General features: G+C 41.0%; 2 protein-coding genes across 2 annotated transcripts; both read right to left on the bottom strand.

Moving 5' to 3' along the window:
* Position 1: 1 nt before the first annotated feature.
* Positions 2 to 27,016, bottom strand: LOC117533679 (solute carrier family 22 member 18-like). Its single transcript, XM_034197575.1, has 10 exons — positions 26,699 to 27,016; positions 25,420 to 25,517; positions 25,051 to 25,196; positions 24,545 to 24,677; positions 4,523 to 4,635; positions 1,841 to 1,951; positions 1,627 to 1,727; positions 1,444 to 1,545; positions 973 to 1,093; positions 2 to 673 (listed from the first exon to the last, which is right to left on the bottom strand). Exons 1-10 carry the CDS (start codon positions 26,858 to 26,860, stop codon positions 486 to 488), a joined length of 1,275 nt encoding a protein of 424 aa, XP_034053466.1. The 5' UTR covers positions 26,861 to 27,016; the 3' UTR covers positions 2 to 485.
* On the bottom strand, positions 2,008 to 4,495 carry LOC117533680 (cilia- and flagella-associated protein 58-like). Its single transcript, XM_034197576.1, has one exon. It carries the CDS (start codon positions 3,641 to 3,643, stop codon positions 2,432 to 2,434), a length of 1,212 nt encoding a protein of 403 aa, XP_034053467.1. The 5' UTR covers positions 3,644 to 4,495; the 3' UTR covers positions 2,008 to 2,431.
* Positions 27,017 to 27,975: the final 959 nt, after the last annotated feature.

Raw genomic sequence — 27,975 nt, 5'->3', positions numbered from 1 at the left:
ATATATTTATATATTTTTAATATTTATTAACCAATAATGACCAATAAGAAAATAAACTTTCATTTAAAAAAAATCTGATATAACTGTGTTCTATTAGGAGTTAGTTGATATGTCTAATATTTAATCATTTTTGATTACTTTTGATAAAATCTGTAACGGATTTCAAAGTGTGTTTAAAAGTGATTTGACCTAATGTGAATGATGGAACACAACAGCATCATCTGGTAAAATTAAGGGCTTGCTGCCATCTAGTGGTTGAGTCCTGCATCTCCACCAAAGATTAACCAGCAGCAAAATCTGAGTAATGGAGGAGTGGAAAGGCTTGACCTTATCTCATCATGTAAACACCGGCGACAGATTTAATTGAATATATGCACATGTAGAGATGATTGTCCCTAAAATTCTAACCTTGAATTTCCAGCTCCTCTATCAGTTGGTGGATGAATTGGATACGAAAAATAAGCTTTTAAAAAACCTAAAATATGTCATTCCTTTTGCTTGGCTGTCTTTGTGAAGTGGCGCTGCAGCAGGTACACAAACACAGCTATATTCACGACAAACTGGATAAGGCCTATGGAGGAAACTCCGTAGTTCACATACAGGAAGCCACCAACCGTCGGTCCCACTGTACGAAGAAGAGATTGGACGGATGCACACAGCCCCAGCATCGTGCCTGAGGACAAGAGCAAAGCAGGTTTAATAACAACTGGATTACAAAAAGTGGGCCTGTACTCTTCAGATTATTTTCTGTTCTTTTGGTTTGAGCTTTTAACACATGACACTGAAGCATAAGAGATTAGAATTCTGTAAAATGACACTTCATTCCCTTAAATTGTTTAAAGCCTCAGTAATCAGATCTGGTTACAAATCAAGTGAACAGAATGTCCCTATGTGAAATGTGAGCCATGGAAAGAGTGCCTGCTGTTAATGGTTTTATGAATGTTGTGCAGAAAGGATGCAGGATGAGCTCACCTGTGTCAGAGGACGGTGCACTCTTGGTGAGCATGCTGTCTGTGATGACGTTAAATGTACTGAGAGCAAACATCATCGGGATGACGGTAAGGCAGAACTGGAACACATTCTGCATGTAAGCCTGAAGAAAGAAAAAAATAGATAAGTCAAAATAAAATAAAAACATTTCTGAGCAAGAGGTGAAGGAGGTAAAGAAGATATCCCCAGAAGATAAAGTCTAATGAGTTTGGTTATCTGCTCTAGCAGTACTGGCAGGTTCAGACTTGTTGCTTGAAGTGAAATATTTCAACCACTATTGGATGATTGTAGAAGAAATACAAAATGAAGGAAGATATTAGGAAATGATAAACAAGGAAAAAACATACAGATTGAATCATTTGGTTTCACCAAACTGAAACAAAGCCGTTTTTTAGTCTTTGAAATACACCCAGCCTATGACAGTATAAGCCTTGCATTTGTGCGTGTGTGTACCTGAGCAAGTCCCACCAAAGAAGACATTCCTATGGACAGAAGCAGCAGCGAGCCCTCAGAGTATCTCGCAGTCATCCGACCGATCACTCCTCCCTGAATAACCTGAACAAACACCCAGGATGTATTGACTTTGTCTTACAGATAGCATCATGAGTGCAAAAACTCACTTGACGTGATACTTACCATTGAAGTTATACCAAAATAAGCCATCAGATAGCCGTTCTGCTCGGGTTTCAGCTTGAAGAACTCCATTGCAATGATTGAGAACATTACTTGAAAAATCCCTGAGGAAAGAAAAGAGCAGTACTTCAGAGAACAGAGGATGTATGAGGGAAGAAACGTGTGTGCTTTACACAGAGCACATGTGTTCTCTGTGGAATCTCACAGAAACTCTCACCTGATGGTAAACCTGCAATTATCTTCACAACAAAAGTCCGCATCACACCTGGAAACTTCAACAGTCTTGTGATCTCTCCCACGTTGAATATTGACTTGCTTTTGTTCTCACCTGCATGAAATCAAAATTATACAGTAAATCTTTAGGAACGATACCTGTTAGTTAAGATTCTGTATAATCTATGACAAGCAAGAAAGGATTAGCAGCTGTCAAAACAACTCTGAAAAAACTTTTTCCAACCATAACACTTTTGTAGCATACTTATTTTGCTTTTCCCCATCATCAAACGAGACCACTAATAACCAATGTAACACATCAGTGTAACCCAAAATCACAATGTATATTTGTCTTTTCCTTCAAACAATACACAAGTTATTAGTAATTAATGAAAGGCAAAGTATTACGTTGAAGATGTACAGCTTTGTTTAATTGGAATTATCATTTCTCATTTTTATTTAGTTCATATATTGTATTTTTTTTACAAATAAATTCAAAACAGGATTGTCAAATGTACCTCACACAGACAAACAGAACTAGGCTACATCAGAATGGCGTTATGTCAGTTTATTCAGAAGAGGAGAAGGAAAAACTCTAAAGTTGTTTCCCCATAATCCTTAAATCGGAATGCATCTGGACTTTACTGGATGTTGGTGGGAGACGGGACCCCTTTGACTTTTCCTCTGATGGCACCTTGACTTTCTTTGCCCTCTTGGTCGCTTTATTCCGCTGTTTTTCGCTGCGCTGCACTTTCTTGATGTTCACTAACTCAGTCCCCAGTGTTTCAGTCAGACTTCTGTACATGTTCCTCTCTGCTGTTACTGCCTTGAGTTTCTCTTTCTGTTCCCTGATCGACGCCTGGCACTGCTCGAACTGCACAGCTACCTCGATCACTTTTTTCTTCAGCTCCTCACAGAGCTTCTGCGTGGCCCTCAGCTCCTCCGCCTGGGCGAGCAGCTCTTTCTGTAAAGACTGAACCTTCGGGTGAGGCACCTTTTGTCTTGGTTTTTTTATTTTACGTGGACTTTCTTGTATTATGGCTATTTTTTTCCCCTTTTCCTGCATTTTTTTGCTCTCTTTGAATTTCTCCTTCTGTGTCTGGAGATCTTCCTCACACTTTCGGAGCTCCTGCTTCTGTTCCTCTGCATTGCTTTCAGTGATGCACCTCTCCTTCTCGAGTGTCTGCTTCTCTAGATTGAGGAAGTGGATTTCCTTCATCTGCTTTTTGCACTGACGGTCCTTCTTGTTCGCGCTCGATTGCTGGTAGAAAATCTTTTCACGCAACTCTGAGCATTCGAGTTTGCAGCGCAGCAAAGTGTCATTCAGAATGTCTCTCTCTTTGACCACCTGGTCCAGCTGTTGCTTCAGGTGTTGCTGCTCTGTCCTCTTGGTGAAAGTCCCCTGCTTCACTGACTGGAGCTCTTTTTTAACTGACTCCAGCTCTTCTTTGACAGTTTCATTTTGTTTATGCTCTCTCTTCAGTTCAGTTTGCTGGAAGGCCATCTTCTTACCCAAAGCAGACAGTTCATTTTTGCAGTGCAACAGCTGGTTCCTCTGGTGGTCTCTGTTTTTGATCACATCGTGGATTCTTTGCCGCTCTGCTTTAAACTGCTCACAATCAGTCATCAAAGACTCAACCTTCGTCTTGAGGATCTCGTTCTCCTTTTCCAAAGCTTTGTTTTTCATCTGCATGCAGAGGAATTCCTGTTGAGCATCGGGAAGGATGGATGACAGGACGTAATGATGATAGGCTGAAACGGGGCCTGTCTTGTGCAAATTGTTTTCGTCAGGTGCCAAGCTCTCCATTTCCCCTGTAGATCTCTACAAAGTAACACTGGGTCTCTGCAAGATTTAAAATGTATAGTTTAAAGCCAAGGGGCCCTTCACAAGAGCGGTTTGTACCGCATCGTAAACGCGAGGTCTTGTGCAGCTACTTCTCATGGGCGCTGAGGCAGTTCGCGCTTAATGTTGCTAAGCAACCGTCTGAACATATTCAGGGAGTTGTTCTTTAAAGTTGTATTTAAATAGTTTTCGTGGGACAGCAGTGTTTTCCATGGAAAACGGTGTTTCTATCTCTGCTTTGCTCTACTCGGTGTGTTTGTTTGTTTGTGTGTGTGTTTGTGTGTGCTGTAGGCTAAGTGTGTTCCGGACACCGGCACTTGAGACCCGACAGCGTCTGACATCGTGAGACATTTTAGCAGCGGTGCAGGGCTCAGAACATGGCAATGGGTGACACACTGGACCGATCTTAACGTCGGGGTAAAGATAGACCCGCACTGAAATCAATTTAAATTAACCTCCACCATTTTGCCGTACACTTGTGTTTACGGAAGTAAAGATATCTCTCGGCTGCAATTGGTTGTTTCTTGTCACATGACAAGCGGTACCTGCGGCTGCATTCAACAGGTTGAAATTTCTTTATTTTGTAGTTTGCTTATTAGTCAAACTGTAGTGCAAATTCAACTTAGAGACGGTGATGTAAAGTCATGCAACCATGACGTAGTTTGTTATAAGCCGATAACGTTAGGTTTTTACTACTAATGTGATTTTGGTCAGACAGTGAAACCTGCTCACCAATAGGCTACTTCCTAAAACCTGTTTCCATCAACCTGAACGTATCATCAGCATTATACAGATTATCAAAAGCTGTGAACATTAAGTGTAGCAAACAGAAGTGTGTCTTACTGTCTTTGTTGGTTCTTGTAGCTTGAGCTTTGGTAGTTGTTGGGATAAACTTTAAAACCAACATTAAACTGAAGGCACTCCCCACAGCACCAACACATGCAGTAAACGTCTCTCTGGAAAGAAATGAAAGAAGTGTGAGGCGGACAAGAATATGGAAATGTTATGTAGATAGACATAGATGTTGTAAAAAATTATTAAAATGATACCCACTTAAATATTATGTGTACATTACAAAGCAAATTATCATATTATTCTGTCCATAATGTTTAGTTAAAGTCATTATAGTTTACTTTTAGGCGACATTGTTCAAGAGAAAAAGCTGTTAATACCACATTCACATATTATTAACTTATGAAGTTGTTAAAAAAAAGATTAGCTTCATGGGCTCCTCACTAAAGACAACAACCCCTTTTACACTATAATAATTCAATATACTTTCAATATCAAAATATCCATTAGTGCAGCTTTAACATGGTAACAGCAGGAGTTAGAAAGATGCTTCTCATCCTAACTTTAGTGCTTCATTATATATTTATGCAAAGAATATTTCCAAATCAGATAACTTTGGTCAACATTAAAGAGTAGTAAAATTAAGCTATAGTCTAGACTCTAGTACATATTCATAGCTTGGGGAAAAAATCCTTTTGACAATAACTTTCCAACTGTGGATGTTTTAATTCTCATAGGAGTGTAAAGTAATAGTTACCTTATTAACATTAGCAGCCATCATAATAATAGGTCTGACAATGATTGTATAACTTAAAGTGGACCTTTTATGCTATATTGGAAAAATGTTTAGGGCCATACCTATACAAAACATGTCTGTGAAGTTTTTTGCTTAAAATACCAAACAGTTAACCCATTGTAGCCATGCCTCATACTGCTCATACCCCTCTTTTGAAGCCCTGTAAGAGAAACGCGGATTTTGGGTCCTTAGCTTTAAAAAAAAAAAAAAAAAAAGAGGAGGCGGAGCTAATGCCTGATAAGAATTCTACCGGAGATAAAGTTAAATTCTGCTGTGATAAAACGCCATCCTGTTCTAAACCACATCAAAGATTATTTCTGAAACAGTACAGAGCTCAAATGCTTTTTCTCTTCCGGGTTTATCACAAGGTGAGTTTTATTTCCTGCTTTTTAAACACATGTGCTCTACTCTACAGTACAGGTTAGTGTTAGCGAGGCTTGCTAATGTAAACAAAAACGAGATTACGTCCAAAACACGTCAGACATTGGCCCTTTCTCATTTCATCAAATCCCCCTCCTCGACTCCTCGGTTGCGTTCCGATAATCCAAAAACCAGCTCCTAAATTCTAACCCCATCTCCTATTCCTTGACCTCTGAGTGAAACGTCACGGGGTTAAGGGATAGTGGATAGGAGAATTCAATAGGATTTAGGAGAAGAGACCGCGGTACTTTAGAGAATCCGAATGCACTTTCACTATCCGACGTGTTTATGATGCGCCAGCGGACGTCATGAATGTGCGTCTGCTGCTGTGGGGAAACTATGGAAACTACGGGGGCCCAGTCCAATAGTCCATTTAGCTTAGGAACCTTCCTAACCAAGTGAAATGACCCGGAAGTACGTCACTGGCAGCCATGATAAGTGCCGGTGTCAGTACCAGATATGTTGAGAAGGGTCTAGCTGCGGCCGCGGCCAGGGCTGCTTCTCAGGTCGTCTATTTTCATTTCCTCGCTCCTCGGTCTCACCGGAAGTTGATTTGCCTGCGCCATCTTGAGTACCGTCCCATGGCTCTTATTTCTGCCGGAGGACCGAGGATCGAGGAGCGAGGAGCGATCATGGAGGAGCGATAACCGAGGAACCACCAGACCATCCTCCGATGAAATCCTCAGATACTCACCCCGCCCCCTTACTGTGTATCGCTCACTGATTGGACGAGGCAGTGCATGCACTGATCTGATGCTTCTTGACATGAGAGCAGAGTGAAGAAAATACATGAACCTCACGGGAGTCACTCCTCAGTTTATACCGTGTTTTGTTTCAATTCATGTATCATTTAGTTACAAATATGTGATATATCTGAACAACAAAGTGGTCAAAAATCATTTAATTCATTTTTTGGAAACATTTTCATGATCGCTTTTTTCGTTTTACATTTTCATTTATTGTCATTTCCATTCAGTCAGTCATTAAGTGCTATTTAAATGTTCATTTACTACATATCCAAACAAACAAACAAAGTGTGCAATCCAATGAATGTTAATCTAACTGGGTATTGATAGATAACATATCTCTTTTTCTTCTCTCAATTATTTTATTTCTATTGTGCACTCTAATCAATATTAATCAAACTATTGTTCGTTTATACATTTTAAGAATGGCGTTTATCTTTTTTGAGAATTAGTTCTTATTTTATTTTTATTTATTGGGGTCGACAACGGATGATACAAATGTTTGTGTCAGTAAATGTGTACTAACAGAGGCGGGGGGTGTGTGGAAATAACGGGGACAGAGCTGCTGTCAGACGATCAGCTGTGCAGCGTCATCACAAACGGACGTCGCTTCACGTGACGCTCCGGAGGAAAGGACGTCCCATTGCTCTTAAAACTCATTTCCCTGCTTCTCGTGGTTTCCTTGCGTCCCTCCATGCTTCCCTGGTGGGAGGGACTAAACGCAGGGAAACGACGCGAATGAGGGAAGCAAGGATTTCATTTAATCGACCTGAGAAGCAGCCCAGTACACGATGGTACACGACACGCCCACCTGACACGACACTACGGTGGCTGAGAAGGGTCTAGCTGCGGCCGCGAAAAGTTGTACTTCCAAATATGGTCAGAAGAGAGCACGCCCAACACGTGAGGTTTACAGACAACAAACAACATGGCGCACCGAGTACAGGTACTTAACGTATTGTGGTTTTAGATATAATTACATACTATTTAGGTTCTCGTTTGTTTGTCGATGTGGCTGTTTAGCGCAGTGTAATTGTGTTTATTTTGCTATATATATATATATATCTTAGCTTGACATGCTCGACGTTCAGTTAACTTAGCATATATACTAACTGAACATGCATACTCTAATTTTTACAAGAATCTGATTTTATGTAAGTTTTAAATATTAATTGAAGGTGTCTTTCACATTTGAATGTTTTTTATTTAAAACATGTATTAGCTCCTATACTGTAGACATGTAAATATGTATAATTATTATTTTAAGTGTGGTTTAAAGTTAAATGGTAGTTATTGGGTAGAGCCAAGTAACCCAGGTGGATTCAATCAGGTAATTAGGACAGAGCCTCTGTTTTTAGATGGGGTTTATGCTGTAGGCCTGACATTTAAACTAGCTGAAGGGCTTTCTGTTCGAACCACAGTGAAATCTAGAGGTTGTTTTGTGCATTAAAGGGTTACCTTCTGAAAGTGAGGAAGTATGACCAGCTTTGTCCCATAGGATTATACAGGCCAGTCCATTGCTGCTTGTTTAAGGAGTTAACTATTTCCAATATTAAAGTCACTTAAATTGTATTCTATTTTATTCACCTATAGACAAACAACACAACACTCCGTGATGGAGCACGCCCAGAGCTCAACAAATTGGACTCGGACACCTTCCAGTGTCCATTTTGTGAAAGGACCGGGTCACACCCAGCCGTCACGTGTACATTATGTCTTGCATGTGCTAATAAAATTCTCATTACAGTATGCCTGGTATTTTGCCATGGAGGCCAGCTTTGACTTCAGCATTGTAAGTATTAAGGAAGAAGTCACATTAAAATGCTATAACAAACTTAATGAAAATTGATGCTCTTTCTTTAGCATGACATGTCTCTCCTGAGAAGGTGGTGGTGTGTTATCCTGGTGGAAAACTTTGGACTGGAAGGGTATGCTGCAGTGCTACAAAAACATTTGAATTTGTAATTGTATTATCAAGAAGATTTGGGGGGAACACCTGGCTCTAAAATTCAACCTTCTGGTGAAGAAAATGTGTCTTAATTGCAGGTATGGAAAGAGGTTTGCTCACTATAGTGAGGAAGGCAGGGCGACCCTTAGCGACAATGTCCCACGTACATTCAGGATCAGTCGTAAAAGGACGCATGCAAGCAGCACCATGGTCAGTGTATCGCTCAACGTATCTATGACCCTGTGTGCCTGTTTCAGAATGGGTTACTACTCCTAAAACACATACTACATAGAACTTATGGTACATGCAACATTTGTTTTGTGTGGTACTGTGTCATTCTGAATCGAGCCTGGATCATTTTTGGAGGAGTTAAACCGTGCATGTAAAGCACTGTCAAAATAATGGTTGACTGTCTACAGATGCCCCTGGACACTGATGAGGACCACTCCTATAACAAGAGGCCTTACAGCTTCCTTCCTAAAGAGTCGGTTAGTGAATGGACACATTAAAGTGTACAACCCCTGATGCATGTGATTTTATAATATTACATATGACTTCTTTATACCATCTTGTCTTATCAGTAAGATGGAACTTTGTTCTCATGACCTCACCAAGAACATGAGTGAGGAAGCGCACCAAAGGCTGAAGGACTTGTGAAAGATTCCGAGGAGTTTATTATTTATTCAATATTTTTTTAAGTTGACCAGCTCTGATTTTCCATTTGATGTTCTGTTCAATAAATGTTCATTGAGGAAAACGGTATCAGTGTCATATTTTATATACATCACAGTGAATGCTGAACTTGCCTGACCATATACTGCAGTTGAAAGTACACGATGAAACACTGGCTCAATCAATACAATTCCCACATGCTCTACGCCGGAACCTGCGGTCTTCAGACTCTGGCCCCCCGCACCAACCTGCGATCCTTCGGGGACAGAGCCTTCAGTATGGCAGCCCCCACTCTCTGGAACGCTCTCCCTGCGGAGATCTGCAACATCCCCACGCTTGATGCCTTCAAAAGGGCCCTCAAGTCCCATCTGTCTGCCAAGGCCTTTGGCCCCAAATCTATTTGTTGTTTGGTCTGACTGCCTTTTGTTTCTACTCCTGTTCTTCTTTTTAAAGGGACCTTGGGTCTCATGAAAGGCGCTATATATATCCTATTATTAATACATCATTGGTAAGCATTTTACAATATTCTGGCTTTCACTGTTCAAATGAGATGTCAACCATCAAAAATGAGATAAGGGGTTCCAAGGGGTTCTCAAACGGATAGGTTATTAATTTATTTGCCAAATAGTTGCTTAAAACGGATAGGTTATTAATTTATTTGCCTAATAGTTGCTTTAAAACGGATAGGTTATAATTTAGTTGCCTAATAGTTGCTTAAAACGCCTAATAGTTGCTTAAAACGGATAGGTTATTAATTTAGTTGCTTAAAACGGATAGGTTATTAATTTAGTTGCCTAATAGTTGCTTCAAACGCCTAATAGTTGCTTAAAACGGATAGGTTATTAATTTATTTGCCTAATAGTTGCTTCAAACGCCTAATAGTTGCTTAAAACGGATAGGTTATTAATTTATTTGCCTAATAGTTGCTTCAAACGCCTAATAGTTGCTTAAAACGGATAGGTTATTAATTTAGTTGCTTAAAATGCTACAATAACATGCCATGTACGGTCTCCACCGTAGGCGGCGTAGTTGTCGTCAATTCGCTTTTCATCTGCCATGCCTCTCAGCCACTGTAGTGTCAGGTGGGCGTGTCGTGTACCATCGTGTACCGCCGTGTACTGGCCGCGGCCGCAGCTAGGCCATGGCTGCTTCTCAGGTCGACTATTTTAATTTCCTCGCTCCTCGGTCCTCGGTCTCACCGGAAGTTGATTTGCCCGCGCCATCTTGAGTACCGTCCCATGGCTCTTATTTCTGCCGGAGGATCGAGGAGCGAGGAGCGATCATGGAGGAGCGATAACCGAGGAACCACCAGACCATCCTCCGATGAAATCCTCAGATACTCACCCCGCCCCCTTACTGTGTATCGCTCACTGATTGGACGAGGCAGTGCATGCACTGATCTGATGCTTCTTGACATGAGAGCAGAGTGAAGAAAATACATGAACCTCACGGGAGTCACTCCTCAGTTTATACCGTGTTTTGTTTCAATTCATGTATAATTTAGTTACAAATATGTGATATATCTGAACAACAAAGTGGTCAAAAATCATTTAATTCATTTTTTGGAAACATTTTCATGATCGCTTTTTTCGTTTTACATTTTCATTTATTGTCATTTCCATTCAGTCAGTCATTAAGTGCTATTAAAATGTTAATGTGCTACATATCCAAACAAACAAAGTGTGCAGTCCAATGAATGTTAATCTAACTGGGTTTTGATAGATAACATATCTCTTTTTCTTCTCTCAATTATTTATTTCTATTGTGCACTCTAATCAATATTAATCTAACTATTGTTCGTTTATAAATTTTAAGAATGGCGTTTATCTTTTTTGACAATGAGTTCTTATTTTATTTTATTTATTTGGGTCTACAACAGATGATACAAATGTTTGTGTCAGTAAATGTGTACTAACAGAGGCGGGGGGGGTGTGGAAATAACGGGGACAGAGCTGCTGTCAGACGATCAGCTGTGCAGCGTCATCACAAACGGACGTCGCTTCACGTGACGCTCCGGAGGAAAGGACGTCCCATTGCTCTTAAAACTCATTCCCTGCTTCTCGTGGTTTCCTTGCGTCCCTCCATGCTTCCCTGGTGGGAGGGACTAAACGCAGGGAAACGACGTAAGTGAGGGAAGCAAGGATTTCATTTAATCGACCTGAGAAGCAGCCCATATTGGATATGTTCGGGCTACCAGATATGTTCGGGTGTATTTCCGTCGCATCCGTCTTCCGTCATATCCGTCATATACTTACCTCCCTCTGCTCCCAGCGCTCTGCTGCCACACACCGGCCGTCTGCGGAACTGCAGCCGGAGGAACTCGGGACAGCTTGTTATGTGTGGGGTGCTATGGTGGGGTCCCATTATGTGCACATAAATAATGTTTCTAATTATTTACAATTAAAAAATATATATATTCTGCGTTACTTTAGCCAACACTTTTATAAGGCCACTAGATTAGATAATTACGAAATGTGTAGATAGAATACATATATTTCAGGTTGTTATTTTGTCATTATGTTTAATGTTTTATTTACCTTTTAGTATTTGTATATAGTATCTGAACTTTGGAGAGGAGTTGGGAGACACACGACACATCAAATCACATCTACAGATCAAGGCGAAGCGAATGGAAGTACTCCCATACTCCTAGCGTGAAAATGTTTGTGAAAACGTGTGCAAAGTCTCCGAAAATCCTAAAAATAAGCTCATATTTGAATTCATCATAAAAAAACACATCATTCAGTAAAAACAAGGCCCCACTGATCATCTACTCTCTGAGACGATTCCAGGGATGTCTGGCTTGAGTTTCGACCACCAGGGAAAGTGGACAAAAGTGCCCGAGATCAGCCTCTTAATTTACCCAGGGCTTAGTGCTTGGCTTTGGGCATGAAAATTCAGGAAACTCCCCTGAGTATTTTATTAAATATCTGAACTTTGGAGAGGAGTTGGGGGACACACGACACATCAAATCACATCTACAGATCAAGACGAAGCTAGTGGAAGTACTCCTAGCGTGTGAAAATGTTTGTGAAAAACGTGTGCAAAGTCTCCGAAAACGGAGCAGTGACTGTGAAGCTAGCTTTGAAGCTAGCAGTTAGTTGTTATTGTTTGAAGTTGTTGCTATGGAAACAACATGACGGAGAACAAATTAATATCTTCACGGACAAAGTAAATAATGAAGTGTAGGCTATGCCTGTTTGAAGTTGTTGCTAAGGAAACAACATGACGGAGAAAAAGTATAATCTTCTACATATAATCAGTGCTGGAATTGGGCCGGTACTCACCGGTACGCAGTACCGGCACTTCTGGTTCTGACCCATGGAGTACCAGCACTTCTTGCTCAGTACCGGCATGCTGGCGGTACTCCGGTACTCATGCACCGTGCCAGTACTCAACACTCTCCCCGCCGTTCTTATTATACATCCATATATATATATATACAGCCGCCCGGTACTCAGTAGATGCGTCATGAGGTGCCGAACGGACATTCTCATCGCTCTAACCGCTGGAGTTTCACAGCGGCTGTCAGCTGTTTACTCCTGTCATTCAAACAGAACGTGCTGGAGAGGGGGCGGGGCTTATCTTCTCCATGTAAATACTGTGGTGGAAACGACTATGTCAAAATTAACCTATTTGACCGTGATTTAATAGTAATACACGTTTCAAAATAATAATAATAATAATAATAATGCCGAAGTAACAACATACTGAAAAACTGTTAGTAAAACCATGTTTTAATGCTTTACAATTTACACACCTAGATGCACGTGTGTTGTGTTTATGCAGTGCAACTCCCACCCAGTGGGTGGCTATGTAGAGTGATAGAACAGAGCAGGCACGCCCCCGAGAGAAGGAAAGCAAGTCACGTCACAAATTAGCATTTCTAAAATGTTAGCGTGGATTAATAAAAGTGCAAAAAGACAGCGGTTGTCCGCCGGAAGAAACTTCAAATACAGAGAATGCTGTGCCTGTGTTGGAAATTGTGTCTGATGGGGAGCTTTCTTTGGTTGATCCTCCTGCTCCAAGTTCTAGTGCATTAGCATTAGCACTAGCTCCGCCGCCTCCTCCAGAGCCTCTAACGTTAGCTGCTGCTGGCGCAACTGCCACCACCAACACCGGGAAAAGGATGCACCTGACTGCTGGACAACGGACCAGGTGCAATATTTTTGCAAGACCAATGCATGGCTCCTTCTTAAAGATAAGAAGCTAGGATGTCGGATATGCAGAGATGTCAAATCTTTGGGAATACACACTGGACAAGGACTGAAACTGTCAACTGAATGGGGTGAGTGTGCAGTGTCTCATTTCGGTGTTGACAAGGGCAAACAACAAGCTAGCCTGAAAAAAAAATCAAAGAACATAAAGAATCACAAGCCCATGTAAAAGCTGCTGACATCCTTACATCTGCTTCACGTTAAACTATTCAACATCAAGTGCAGTCTATGCATAAATCTGAATTAGACACCACTATCAGAGTTTTTCGAACGGCATATAAAATTGGCAAACATAGCCGGCCATTCACAGACATGCCAATTGATTTGAATGTACAGAAACTGAATGGGCTGAACGTGGGCAGGGTTTTGCACTCCAATAAAACCTGTGGCGAAATCATCGACCACATAGCTCATGAGCTGAAGAAAAAAATGGCAAAAGACATTACAGAAAACCAAAGAAAACTCTGTGTTTTGGTCGATGAATCTACCACTATTAGTGATAAAACGGTGCTTGTTGTGTGTCTACGCTCAGCATTAGCTGATGCTGAGCCCGAAACGTTTTTTTGGGAGCTGATCGAGTTGGATGGAACAACGGCTGATGACATCACAAAGGCGTTAATGGAGTGTCTTGGAAGAGATTTTAACGAGGACTTTTTAGGTCAGTGTTTCGTTTCTTTTGCATGTGATGGGGCTTCAGTCATGCTAGGGAAGAGAACAGGCGTTGCTACCCAGTTGTGTAGTAAATTCCCAAGCCTGTTTGTGTGGCACTGCTCCAATCATCGTCTAGAGCTGGCAGTTGGGGATGTGGTCAAGGAGGTCTCAGGGCTCAATCATTTCCAGATCTTTTTTGACAAACTCTATTCCTTGTTCCATGCCTCCCCCAAAAATCAGAGGCAGTTAGCGCAGTGTGCGCAAGCAGTCGGACAGCGTCTCCTGGTGATAGGGCGTGTTTTGTCCATCCGCTGGGTGGCTTCAAGTGAAAGGAGCGTCAGAGCAGTCTGGGAAAACTACCGAGTGCTTCATGATCACTTCACAAATGCTGACAAACGACACGAGCAGGGATTCCAGAGACAGAGCAAAGTACAAGGGCCTGGATGATGTGCTCACATCTGCAACGTTTGTCAGCAATCTGGGACTGATGTACGATGCGCTCACAGAGCTCAGCGACCTCTCTCGGCAACTCCAAAAAAGAGAGATGACACTGCCTACAGCAGATAGGCTCTTAACTCGAGAAATACGAGTTTTTGAATCCATGGTCACCATGCCTGGCCCACACATGACTACAGTTCATACAGCTCTAGCTGAGAAGTCCTTCAAGGGTGTTGCCCTGCGTGAGAATGGCAGGCTTGTACAGATTCATGCAGGTCAGTTTTTCCGCAGTATGGTAGAGAATCTGAGACACAGAATGACTTCCACAACCTCCTCTCATGTCAGCACAAGAGAAATCCCATTACATGGCCGGGAGGCCCGGGACAATCAGCTAATCCAGGACATGAAAGTTATCCATCCTGGAAGTTGGCCTGAAGAGGAGTTAGACGTACAGTATGGGGACGTAGAGGGTGCTACGTTTGTGCGAAGTGCTGAAAGTGGACAGAAGAGAGACTGTTCAGGGCTTTCGCGAATACAAGGAAACCAGGGCATCCCGTACATCTGCTGCCATGGAGCCTCTACTGAAAGCAGTCCGAACCATCGCTGTCTCCACTAGTGAGTGTGAGCGGGCATTCAGCTGCATGAACGATATCCTTACTGCAAAAAGGAATGCTCTCTCTGTCAGCCGACTGTCCAGCCTGGTTTTCATTAAATGTAATGGACCATCACTAGGACAGTTCAATCCGGAACAGTATGTGAGGTCCTGGCTGGCAAAGGGAAGGAGAAGTGCTGATGAAAGAGCCTGTCCAGCTCCAGCCCCTGATACTGATGTCCCCAAGGCCTTCTGGAGCCTTTTCTAACAATGTGAAGTATATTGCAAAGCAGCTCACCCAGTGAGAAGACTTTTGGCATAATGTGCCGATTTGTACAGATCCTGGAGATATAAGGACTTCAGACCAACCAGGGAGTTATCTGATCAGCTTGGTGTTCAATGTAACTCTTTACCATGGCTCAGACTTTGTTACTTGCAGTTACAGTTTCTCATTTTAGATTGTGCAAATTTTGCATTTGTTTTTACATGTTCTTTGTTCATGCTCTTTATCATTTTTCTGAGTTGGAAAGTTAGATTGCATCATAGTTTACTTTATACATATTTGTATTCTTCAGTGGTGAAGTATATTGCAAAGCAGCTCAGCCATGTGAGAAGACTTTTGGCACTTTTTCGTTTTTCGTTTTCTGAGTTGGATAGTTAGATTGCATCATAGTTTACTTTATACATATTTGTATTCTTCAGTGGTGAAGTATATTGCAAAGCAGCTCAGCCATGTGAGAAGACTTTTGGCACTTTTTCGTTTTTCGTTTTCTGAGTTGGAAAGTTAGATTGCATTCAAAATGTACAGAAATACTTAATTTTGTTAAAGCTTTTTATAAAAAATGCTTCTGACCAGAGCTTTGTTTCCTTGTCATTAATGTTGAACACCACCTGAGGGGCTCTCACCTGAAAGGTCTCTGCTTCATGTGTCTTCAGCAGAAGATCTAGACTTTGATTGCTATATTTTCAGTTAATATTGACCTTACTGGGCTTTAGCCATATCCGCTGCCTATCACAAAAAATGTTAAGTACAGTGAACCTTTCTAAAATATACAGTAGTAAAGAGACAAACCCACCAGCATTATAGTAGCCAAATTCTTGTTTGTGGGCTGTATATATAAAATTGACTTGAAAAAGTTGCTGATTTTAGAGTACTGGCACCTTTTTCATTCCAATTCAAGCACTGCATATAATAACGGACAAAGTAAAGAATGAAGTGTCGGCTATGTTTAAATGTTCGGAATTTGACCGTGATGGCCCTCTTGAGTTGCCGTAAAATATGACGAATATGACGGAAGACGGATGCGACGGAAATACACCCGAACATATCTGGTAGCCCGAACATATCTGGTACTGACACCGTTCCAATTCTCCAAATGAAAGGAAAGGAGGTTTCAAACTTCCTTTATAACCTCCTTTAGCTTAGGAACCACTGGACCTCCCTTACCGAAAGGAGAGGAGAAAATGCTGCCCCACAATGCATTGCAGCCGCAGCATTTGACGTCACACAACAGTCGGCCGTTCACGGACACAAACGATAATGGGAGAAATGATATCATGAAAGTTACGGTGCTTATTAAGCATTTTAAAACGTATGTGGTAAGTTGCCAAAGTGCTTTGTTTTGAACGTTCATCAGTATTATAATCAAAAAGAGAAATATGAACGTTAGTTTTTACTGAAATGATCAAATAAAGTCAACATTTCACTGAGCTGTGTGGAGTTTGTTCAACTTTTAAAAGATGTTAAGGACTAACGTTTATAATAAATACATATGTATTTATTTTAAGATATTTTAATAGTTCATACAATCATACGTATTGGGATCATTTGTATTAATGTGGACCGGAGGGAGAGGGTGACGAGCATACGTTTCACTTTCCTTTTTTATTTCAATTCCAACTTTGGTCATGAAGAATATGTTTCTCTCTTGTCCACGTTCATAAAGCATAAAACAACAGCATCAGAGCACGGTGCAGAGTCTCTAGATGAGTTTACAGTAGTCCCTCGTTCTTATTAAACATCCATGTTGTAGTCCGCTGTATAGAAAACTGTAGTTTCCATAGTTTCCCCACAGCAGCAGACGCACACAATGACGTCCGCTGGCGCATCATAAACACGTCGGATAGTGAAAGTGCATTCGGATTCTCTAAAGTACCGCGGTCTCTTCTCCTAAATCCCTTTGAATTCTCCTATCCACTATCCCTTAACCCCGTGACGTTTCACTCAGAGGTCAAGGAATAGGAGATAGGGTTAGAATTTAGGAGCTAATTTTTGGATTATCGGAACGCAGTTTTCTATACAGCGGACTAAAACATGGATGTTCAATAAGAAGGAGGGACTACTGGAAACTCATCTCGAGACTCTGCACCGTGCTCTGATGCTGTTGCTTTATGCTTTATGAACGTGGACAAAGTTGGAATTGAAATAAAAAAGGAAAGTGAAACTTATGCTCGTCACCCTCCCCCTCCGGTCCAGGGTCGGCTCTAGAACAAATCGAATGGGGGGGGGGGGCAATCATTTACCAAGGGGGGGCACACACTGCCGTCAACAACCAACACACAAACACCAACGCAACTTCAATTTAAAAAAACATGCTGTAAAGTCTATTGTCTTTCACACACATTGCAGGGGTGTAGTGCTATTGTATAGCGCACATATGACTTGTGCATACATGCACGGTTGTGGCACGACCACCAAAACAGAAACATATAAGGACAGAGGGTGTCGTTTTCTCATACTGATATTCTGCACAAACTGTGCTGTTGTATTTGCTGTAAAGTGTCTTACTGTAGGTTATTTTTTATTATATGTACAGCACTTTGGCTCGACCAAAAATCGTTGAAAAATGTGCTATATAAATAAAACTTGATTTGATTTGATATGGACATAGGCCACCATATGAAAAGTGTGCAAATGTATTTAGTATCCTATCCATGTGAACATGTTTTAGGTGGGGGTGGACCTAACCTCCTCTAGGAGGGTCTGGGGGCATGCTCCCCCGGGAAGATTATTTTTAAAATATTGAAGTTAAATGCATTAATCAGGTGCACTTTGAGAGCAAAATGAAGAGATCTATGGATAGCCTACATCTCTCAGCATCCATATGAAACAGAACTGTACACAGATTTACTTTTTCTTTATGGATATTTTACTAATCACTCCCCTTTTAAACTGTATTCTTGTTACTGTCCTATAGTATTTCATACCCGTTTTTCATTTATTCTCTCTTTAATAACTATAATGATCATATAAAGGTATTCCTCGCAAATACTTGTTTACATAAATGGTGACCAAACCGTTTGAGACCCACTGAGATAACTTACACTAAAGTGAACTATCTAAACACTGAGAGAGTCCTTACCTCACTGAGCTGAAGTTATAAGATCCTCTCAGTCTGACAGGAGAGGACTCTCCTCCACCTTGGTGTAGAAACAGCCCTTTATATCCGTTAGCATAGCTAGCTAACCAGATGCTAACAACAACATTTCCACGTTACCCGCTCGCGCACTCACAAAATGCGCTCGTGCCCACACACACACACAGAGCCGAGCTTGAATGAAACACCGAGACCCAGAAGTAGGCTACTTGTACTGTACTATCATATTATTTTCGATGGCTTTACTGTATAATCAGTTTAAACAGATGAACAGATCACCACTGGGCTTTCATCTAAACACACAGCCACGTAATGATAACAACAAAAAGGTCGGGGGTCATTGGTCAAGCAACACACCAATCAGAGAGCAGCAGTGAGCACATCAGGCTGTGTTTTATATTTGTATTATTTATTTCTGATGTATTTCACACAAAAAACCTTTAGTGGAAACGTTTTCACTTATATGATTAAAAAAAGAAAAAAACGGCAAAGTGGCAAGGCTTGCCCACCCTGCGTTGGGGGGGCACAGTGACTCATTTGGGGGGGCATGGCCCGCGAATGACCCCCCATGACGCCGACCCTGCTCCGGTCCACATTAATACAAATGATCCCAATACGTATGATTGTATGAAAATATCTTAAAATCAATACAATGTATTTATTATAAACGTTAGTCCTTAACATCTATCACTGTGTACATCACCATTCAAACATCTTTTAAAAGTTGAACAAACTCCACACAGCTCAGTAAAGACTGTGAGATGTTGACTTTATTTGATAATTTCAGTAAAAACTAACGTTCATATTTCTCTTTTTGATTATAATACTGATGAATGTTCAGAAAAAAGCACTTTGGCAACTTACCACATACATTTAAAATGCTTAATAAGCACCGTAACTTTCATGATATCATTTCTCCGTCATAATCGGTTGTTTCCGTGAACAGCCGACTGTTGTGATGGCAAATGCTGCGGCTGCAATGCATTGTGGGGCAGCATTTCTCCTCTCCTTTCGGTTACGGCCCCTACACACGGCGGCGTAAGTTACCGCTTGGCGGTGGGCGTGTCTGAAGCTTGGGGATTTTTTACGAACAACGCGACCAACAACCAATCACATGAATGTCCCGCCCCGGACATACAAAGCAAAGCATTCATGCTACATCCATGCTGGCTAAATATACTGTCTATGCTTGCTAGCTGTCCATTCAAACGAAGTACACTGGATATAAACTCCCCAAAAAGGCGAAAACCTACCAGTGTCACCCACTGTCTCTGCCACCTCCCCCCATGCCTGGCTCCTCCGGTTTGTATCCATGTATGTAAAGAGGGACTGGTCATATAGTACCGCCACGATCTTTTTCTCCTCCATTTTTTTACATATGGGAAATAACTGCGGCCTGGCTCTCCCAACATACACGCGGTTTGATTGGCTAGCGCTTGTAATGTCAGATTTGCATACGCGGGATTTGATTGGCTGACGCCTCCGTCGAGGCGGCAAAAGTAGAACATTGCTCTACTTTTGCAGCGAGCACCGCGAGAGAAGCTACGCTTTGCTCCCACAATGCAGTTCGGCGAATCGTGACGTCACCCCATTCAAAGTGAATGGGCAGAAGCGTTGAAGCGGCAACGCACGCCGCCGTGTGTAGGCTCCGTTAGGGAGGTCCAGTGGTTCCTAAACTAAAGGAGGTTATAAAGGAGGTTTGAAACCTCCTTTCCTTTCATTTGGAGAATTGGAACGGAACTTATCATGGTTGCCAGTGACGAACTTCCGTGTCATTTCACTCCGTTAGGAAGGTTCCTAAGCTAAATGGACTATTGAAATGCAACCCATGACTTATCTCAGCCAATGACAGCTCTGCATGCATCCCCTGGATATTATTTTATTAACTGCTCTCATCGCGATGCGATGTTTACAGTGAGAACAGCTGTGAGGTCCGTGCAGAAAGCAGAGCAGTGTGTATAATATATATATCACTCAGTATAACAGGCCTACTCTCTTTAATTGCTTTAGTTTAGTAGATATCTACAAACAAAGAGTTGATATTTTTCTAAAACCATTTAGTGCTTCACATAATAAAATACACAACGGCTGTAGCCTGATTATGCTTTAGGAGCTGTACTAGGTGCGTGTGTGTGGTACAGTGTGTAGTATGTATGCAGCGGACAGACAGGTTTGGTGTTAGGTTTGGGTTTGGTTTGGTGTCCTCTGCTTACTTTTAATAATTGTAAATACAACTTTTGGCCCTAATTTATTTTCCTCATTGTAGCGACCAGAGAGGGGAGAGGGGGGGAGGACGTTATTATGAGATTGCTCTGTTTGATACTGAAATTGTATATATTTATATAAATATATTTAAGCAATAGCTCACGACAGGCCGTGGTATTCGCGTCGGGCCGAACCACGGCCCTTAGCTGTGATATAATGAGCATATATCACGGCCTGAAGTGAGCTATTGCTTTTATAAAACGGTTACCAAGTGTGGCAATATGAAAGAAAAATACACACTCTAATTTAAATAGTTTTTATTAGTAATGATGTTCAAAATAAAATATTCCCTCCGTTGCCTTCTGCACAAAACATAGTGCGAGGTGGTTGCTATGCAACAACACTAACAGCTAGCGAACATATTAGACAGAGAGCGTTGATCCATTATTTGGCTATTTATTTACATTCATTTTTGTATGTTGCCGTTTATTGTGCACCCACTGAAAAACTGTCCAGCATCAGTAGCATGGCTTACGTGGTTACTTGTATAGGTTGAGGTTGTTCTAATCTAGGCTGTTGCTTGGCGTGGCGAGAATATTGCTCCACTTTCTCCGGTCCCCGAGATTTGGCTTTCACTAGCTCTGGAGAGAGCTTTCGCACCTGTGGCAATTAAGGGTCATCATCTCTCTGCTTTGTTTCAAGACCCGCATCAGAAAGCTTTTGAATGGTGGTACTTCTCCAGTTGGTCTACCCTGCTCTTCACGTAGCTCTGCATGTCGTCGTTTAGGTGCTTTTTTTTTTCTGGAGATAGGCACTGCTCAATCCACTCCTCCATAGTAAGACCCCCCCCGGAGGTCGAAGTTAATCTTAAATGTTTCCATGTTATGCTTTGTAAGTTTGTTTCGTAACGGAAGAAATGTAAATATATTTATAAAACTGAGAAGTCAAATCAAGCAATCTGATTGGTCGATAGTGTTTTTGCGGACCTCTTTGATTACAGATTTGAAAACATCGTTGCTTGCTTTAAAAGTAGCACAACTCATTATGTCAAACCTTGGAAAGTATCTAGAAATCCCTGCCCTAATGCCAAAGGAACTGCACACTGAATATGTTTTGCCGTTTGATGTCTATGTCTGGACCGCTGCGTAAAAGGGAGGGTTTCTGTCCCGTTACTTCTCCGCTGCTTTCTTGTTCCAGTATGAAAAGCAAACTGCAAGCAGTTTGCTTTTCAGCCCAACGGTATACTGTTTTTCTCAGACGCGGAGGGATACTGATTTGTTGTGAAAAGTAACTTACAATTCTACCCGTGGTATACGCTCAGTATATCACGGCTAAGAACCAATCAGATTGCTTGATTTGACTTGTCCGTTTTATAAACATATATATATGTGTGTGTGTGTGTGTGTTGTGTGTGTGTGTGTGTGTGTGTGTGTGTGTGTGTGTGTGTGTGTGTGTGTGTGTGTGTGTGTGTGTGTGTGTGTGTGTGTGTGTCCGCATCTGTAGCCTGTTATTGTCTCATTATACCGCACTGTGAATGAATTAAAAGTAAATATATAAGTCGTCATGAACACATCTTTCCATCAGACAGAGTGCTGCTGTGCCTCCTGTCATCATTAATTAGACCCTCCAGAAAAACGCGGGCAAAAATCCTTGATTATGCGGGCTAAAATCCTTGATTATGCAATCAAACATGCGGGGTTTTATGTGATTTTATGCGGTGAAATTGCGGGAAGTTGCGAAATATGCGGAAAAATAAATATTGGGCTGTCTTATTTATTTATTCTCTCTCACACACAACCTGCCACTAACGTTAAACCCCTTTACTTAAGCAATCATACACGAGAGGCCGTTCTTTAACGTCATTATTGGTACGACAGTACTGCGGCAGGACCGAGGCGCTTGCTTGGCCGCCAAGGGTATACCGTTTTTCTCAGACGCGGAGGGATACTGACTTGTTGTGAAAAGGCACGTTCTATTTGACCGTTCTCTGATCGTGGAATCAAACACGCCTATTGACCAATCAGAGAGCTTGCTCATACCTATGTGTTATAGAATATTCAATTAAACACATTCAATGTTTATTTATTGTAAAAGCAATTGGGCTATTTTAATCACACTCACACACACACACACACACACACACTTCTCCGCCTCATTCTGTTTTCATTTACTCGTTCATTATCTGACCAGCTTCAATCTTGTAGGCTACTCACTTCGTTTCTTGTAGCCCTCGAAAGGGTTTTGGAGGTTGATGCCTCGGTGAACGTGAGTTGTTTGGCTTTCTTCTCCGCAGCAGCAGAAAGCATTTTCGAATCTTTGAATGAATCAAAGTGGGTCGTCACCATCGATGTTCTCTTATGCTCCAACACACAGTTGCACGGGGTGCAGAATAGTTTCCCCCCACTTTCATGCAAGACATCGGGGTACTGCTTTGCCCGGTCTTTAGCAGAAATGTTCGTCGGTAAATGAGATGGATTAGATTTTTTCATCTTGGTGAAGAGAAACTCTCGTGTGAGAGTTCACTCTACGGTGTTGTTTACCTTCTGTGATGCGGGAGCTGATGACGTTGCGCATCATCATCACTTCAGGTCAAGACGAGTTAACTTTTTTTTTTTCTCAATTTTGTGTGGAAAAATGCGGGGATTATGCGGCCTTTTGATAAATATGCGGCTTTTTAAAAATCTGCGCCATTTTGCTGATTATGCGGTAAATTCAATCGCGTTTTTCTGGAGGGTCTAATTAATGGACGTCTCTTTAAAATGACCGCTCAGAGGAGAGGAGTTCTCATTTCTCTAACCGCCTGCTGCTTCCCCTCCTTTCTCCTCGGTTCCCCTCCTCGGCTCCTCCGCTCGCATCTTCTGTGGGCAGGACTAAGTCTCGAGGATAGGAGTTGAGGATAGGAGTCAAGGAGGGGAGTTAGAGAAATGAGAAAGGGCCATTGTTTCTGATAGCAACTTTCTGTGGGTCCGCTGCCGATTTGACGTCATATCGTCAGCAAATCTGTATCCGCTCGTTGTACACCTGTTTTTAAAAGATTTGGGTACGAAGGAAAAGAGAGAGGGTTTAATTTTCTGACGCTGCACGAGTTCCCCGACGCACCGGGGACACATATTTATGTATAAAAGACATCACAAAGTGCATTTTGCATGATAGGTCCCCTTTAATATAATCATTAGGAAACATTGCAGTGCAGAGAAGAGCTTCACCTGCAGTATAGAAACAATGCTGACCTCGACCGTCTGATATAACCAAACCTGCCCTTTCCTGAAAAAACATCACAAAATGTAGACCCCATTTTCAAACAAACAACCAGTGGCAAACCGTCAGGGCCTTCAAGGTATTTAGAGAATACCCTGGAACACTCAGATAAAACAAACAAAAAATAGATTTAATTATATAAATAAAATGTATATAAAATGAATAAATGAGAATCGTATCTGTGTTGTTGATCTGTAATATTACAGTGTTACGTTGATTTGTTTGTCCTTCTCGGACCATGCACTACGCATTTCAGTGGTTTTGTGTTAGAAAAGAAAGCAACCAATCAGATCTTGTTCTGGGTCTCTGGGTAGAATATCCTTCAACCAAGGTATTCTACATCCTTGATCGAATGCCCTAGCCGTTGCACTCAATGAGAGCGTACCTTTGGACTGACAGTTTGATCAACCAATCATATATTGATTTGTAGCCAATGGACGTATTCTTTCAGAGTTTCCCTCGGTTCCAGGGTACTCTAGAAGGCCCGCTAGTTAACTGGCTCGAGACAGAGGATCTAGATGAATGAGACGAAGCAATTCATGCCGTTTAATTGTTTTTAACGTTGAAATGACAAGTGCAACAGGTGAAGATGAAGTTTTTGCGGAATTGTTGTGAGTACCCTTTTCAAGACGACAATTCAGTGAAAAGACGGACATTATAATGCCGCGAAGGGGGGGGGGTGTGTGTGTCTACAGAAGGTCCAGTTGTGATGGACACGGTTCGCCACTGCAAACCACATACAGTGAGACTCACCCATAGCGTGTGTTAAGCTGGCCGCCCAACATGGATCCTGCAATCATTCCGATGCCATAACACAGACCTATTTTGGATAAAGCGTCTGCCCGTTTATCAGGTTCTGAAAGGTCCGCAACTACCATCTGAGATGCTGCAGGCAACGGATGAAGACATACAAGCAAATGGAAAAAAGTTTAACATAGAAATGTGGTTAAATATGTCAATAACAATATTGCACATTGGTTGTAACTCACATCACCACTTGATATCAAAATGTTCTTTAAGATCACTTAAGAATATTATGAATCCTTCTTTTATGTATTAGGAGTATGTGGTTAATATGTAATTAACTGAGCTTGTAATACAAATAGAATAACCAACACTTCTTAAGAGATGATTAGTGACAGTTATTGAATGTTTCTCAAAGGCAGAAGAGAGAGTCTTAAAAGCCTGTGTTTCTAAGAAATGTTTGAATTTTAAAATGTTAAGCTTAGTGAGCAGGAATGTAGAAGCGTGGTGCTCACCAGGTAGAACATGCATGAAGACTGTGGGGACTTTGTGGAGGAACAGCATGGCAGGACTCGATGCGATGGCCAGCAGCAGAAAGAAAACGATTGTCGCAGAACAAGACAGGGACAAAGCTGTCCGGGCACCGAAGATATCTGCAAACCTGCCATCAACAACAGCACCCACATTTTCATCTGGACAAAAACATTGTAGGTTGCTAATATCAAAAGACATAATATTTATTACATTAAATATCATTTAGCTGACGCTTTTGTCCAAAGCGACTTACAATAAGTGCGAAAAACATGAAGATTAAAACTCTGAAAAACAAGGAAAGTGCAAGATCACAGTAAGTGCTGGTGAATTACATATATATGTTTTCTTACCTTCCAAACATAGGACCACCAAACAGCTGGATTAAACCAACCATGGTTTGCAAATAACCAAGCCACAAGGTGTCGAAACCAAGTTTCTTTGCCAAATACTACAGAGACATAATGAAAGAACAGATACAAATTCACACAGTCATGTATGGCATGTAAACAAGCTCACAGCAGATTTCATCTTGATATGAGTTGATTCTTCCAACAGATTCAGTGTTGTAGCATTTGACACTCATTCTGCCTTAGACATTACGCAGATGACCTCTGTTTTTAATGTATATCATGTTTATTATACGTTTGTGTCATAGGATGGTAGGAATGAAAAGAGATTCCCATGTTTACAACTTCCTCAAACAAAAACATACTGCTGTTTGCAGTAGTACTCTATTGCAGTAGCTGTCAACCGATTAAAAAAAGTATTAACTCAACATGGCACAAGTCCTTTGTCATTGTTACTAGTTTGCTTTTGATGAATGTGGCTTTGAGCCATATTTGAGAAAGGTGGTGGTGACTGTAGTGGTTGAGGCATTTCACTACAGATTTTTTTCAGTGCAGCCAACATCAAGATTACATATTTTTAAAAGCTGAATCAACCTTATAGACTAAATAAAATTGCTCAATGTTTAAACTACTGTGATTTTCCTTACATTTTATATTTACATAATTACATAATCTTATGAATTCAATTTATACCATAGTTCCTTGTATTCTCTAGTAAATAATTAAAAGGTCACAAGACTTTTGTGTGATTGTGTGTATTTACTTTTACTTAAGTGAAGCGTTGTGCTTTAAGTGGAGCTTTTATTATATGCAGTATTTTCACATTGTAAAGTTAGTTTTTTTAATTGGTAAATAATCTGAATAGCCTTCTTCTAGCACCACTGGATATCATTATATAACAATGACATATGCTAACCTGCCTCCATAAAGGAAAATGTTTGATATAGTAATGTAAAAGGACTTTACTGATATCACGTATGTCGTTTATTTAAGAATGCTACATTTGTGAATGCTGGACTTTTCACATGTTATTAAGTAATTTCTCTGAGGTTATCTAACCGCTTACAAAAGAGAATGCTGCACATTCAATGAATCATAGTAAAGACAGCTACTGTTAACCTGTCCTAGGGTACACATCATCACGCTTACACTCATAATAACCATTTGTAACCATTCATAACAACATCAGTAATAACATTTATGCATTTCCGGGAGAGCTTTCGCATTCATGGCATGCACGGAAATATCAGCTTCCTGCTCTTGCCATTACATAAATACTCACAGGGGTGACGGAGAACTGTAAAAACATCAATGTGATGTCCAAAGTAGCGATGAGGTATACAATGTTAATAATTTTCTTTCTTTTCGGTTGGTCTATAACGTGAGCCTGGATGGGAACTGAAGCTTTAGCGGTTTCCTCGGCTGTTTCTCCTCTTGCACTCATTTTGCCTCTTGTATACAGACTTTTATATCGTTAGTGTTACCACCAAACGTAAGCTAACAGTCGGTAGGAAGCAAGCTACAAGACTTGTTCGGTAACAAAGCCTTTGACACGGTGCACTTTCGCATAATGTGGCTAACCTGAGTTTAGTACTTTGGAACCGAACATAAAGGCGACAAGGAGGCGTTACCTTAGTACTGCCTTGGTTTATTTAGTTATTGTCCCTCCCTTATACAATCTTTGGATCATCATCCCACCGATGGTCCCTAAACGTCTCATATGCAAACTAATGCTATGCAGAGGTGGGAACGTACATTTACGTAGCCTACATACGTACATTTATGCTACTTTATACTTATACTCCACTACGCAGGGCCGGTCCTAGACATGTTGGTGCCCGAGGCGAGATTATGATTTGGTGACCGCCCCCCCCCCCTCTATACAATAGAATATATAAAGAATAAATGAAACATCTCTACAAAAGACCAATACACTACAAGAACTGAAACGTATTGACATGTTGGTTATATACATAAAGAAGGTTTCAAATGTATTAATTATTGTATGAACATGTTTTAATTGGGGGGTGGACGTCACATCCTCTAGGGGGGTCCGGGGGTATGCCCCCTGGAAAGATTTGTTTAACATTTTAAAGTTAAATGCTTCAATCTGGTGCACTTTGAGCAGAATTACTAGAGACTAGATCTAGGGGACGTACAACTTTAAACACCCATATGAAAAAGATCGGTTTACATTTTAATAACCAAATAAGTATGTGAACATAACCAATAACCTACCATAGCCAATAACAAATAAATGTAACATATTTTATTTTTGTTGTTCATTTATATCTTATTTGACCTAGTTAACATTTATTTATGCATATTTTTTTATCTCTCCAGTTTTAAACAATATTGTTGGTTACTGTCCTATAGTAGGCTATACATTGAAATGATTTCAAACTTGTTTTTATTTATCCTAATATTTATAAAGGTGTGCCTTGGAAATATTTGTTTACATAAATTGTGACCAAACCGTTTCAGACCCACTGAGATAACTTAGACTAAAGTGAACTATCTAAACACCTTTACCTCACTAAGCTGTAGTTATCACTCAGC

This window comes from Gymnodraco acuticeps, unplaced genomic scaffold (genome assembly GCF_902827175.1).
Source record: "Gymnodraco acuticeps unplaced genomic scaffold, fGymAcu1.1, whole genome shotgun sequence".
NCBI classification, from domain to species: Eukaryota; Metazoa; Chordata; class Actinopteri; order Perciformes; family Bathydraconidae; genus Gymnodraco; species Gymnodraco acuticeps.
The sequence above is the reverse complement of the archived record's forward strand: the minus strand, read 5'-3'. Positions and strand labels throughout refer to the sequence as shown.

Coding starts and splice junctions, on each gene's coding strand:
- LOC117533680 (XM_034197576.1), bottom strand. CDS start 3,643: ATGGAGAGCTTGGCACCTGACGAAAACAATTTGCACAAGACAGGCCCC.
- LOC117533679 (XM_034197575.1), bottom strand. CDS start 26,860: ATGAGTGCAAGAGGAGAAACAGCCGAGGAAACCGCTAAAGCTTCAGTT. Junction 25,518..26,698: donor TACAGTTCTCCGTCACCCCT/GTGAGTATTTAT, acceptor ATGTCTCTGTAG/TATTTGGCAAAGAAACTTGG. Junction 1,952..4,522: donor TACAAGAACCAACAAAGACA/GTAAGACACACT, acceptor GATTTCATGCAG/GTGAGAACAAAAGCAAGTCA.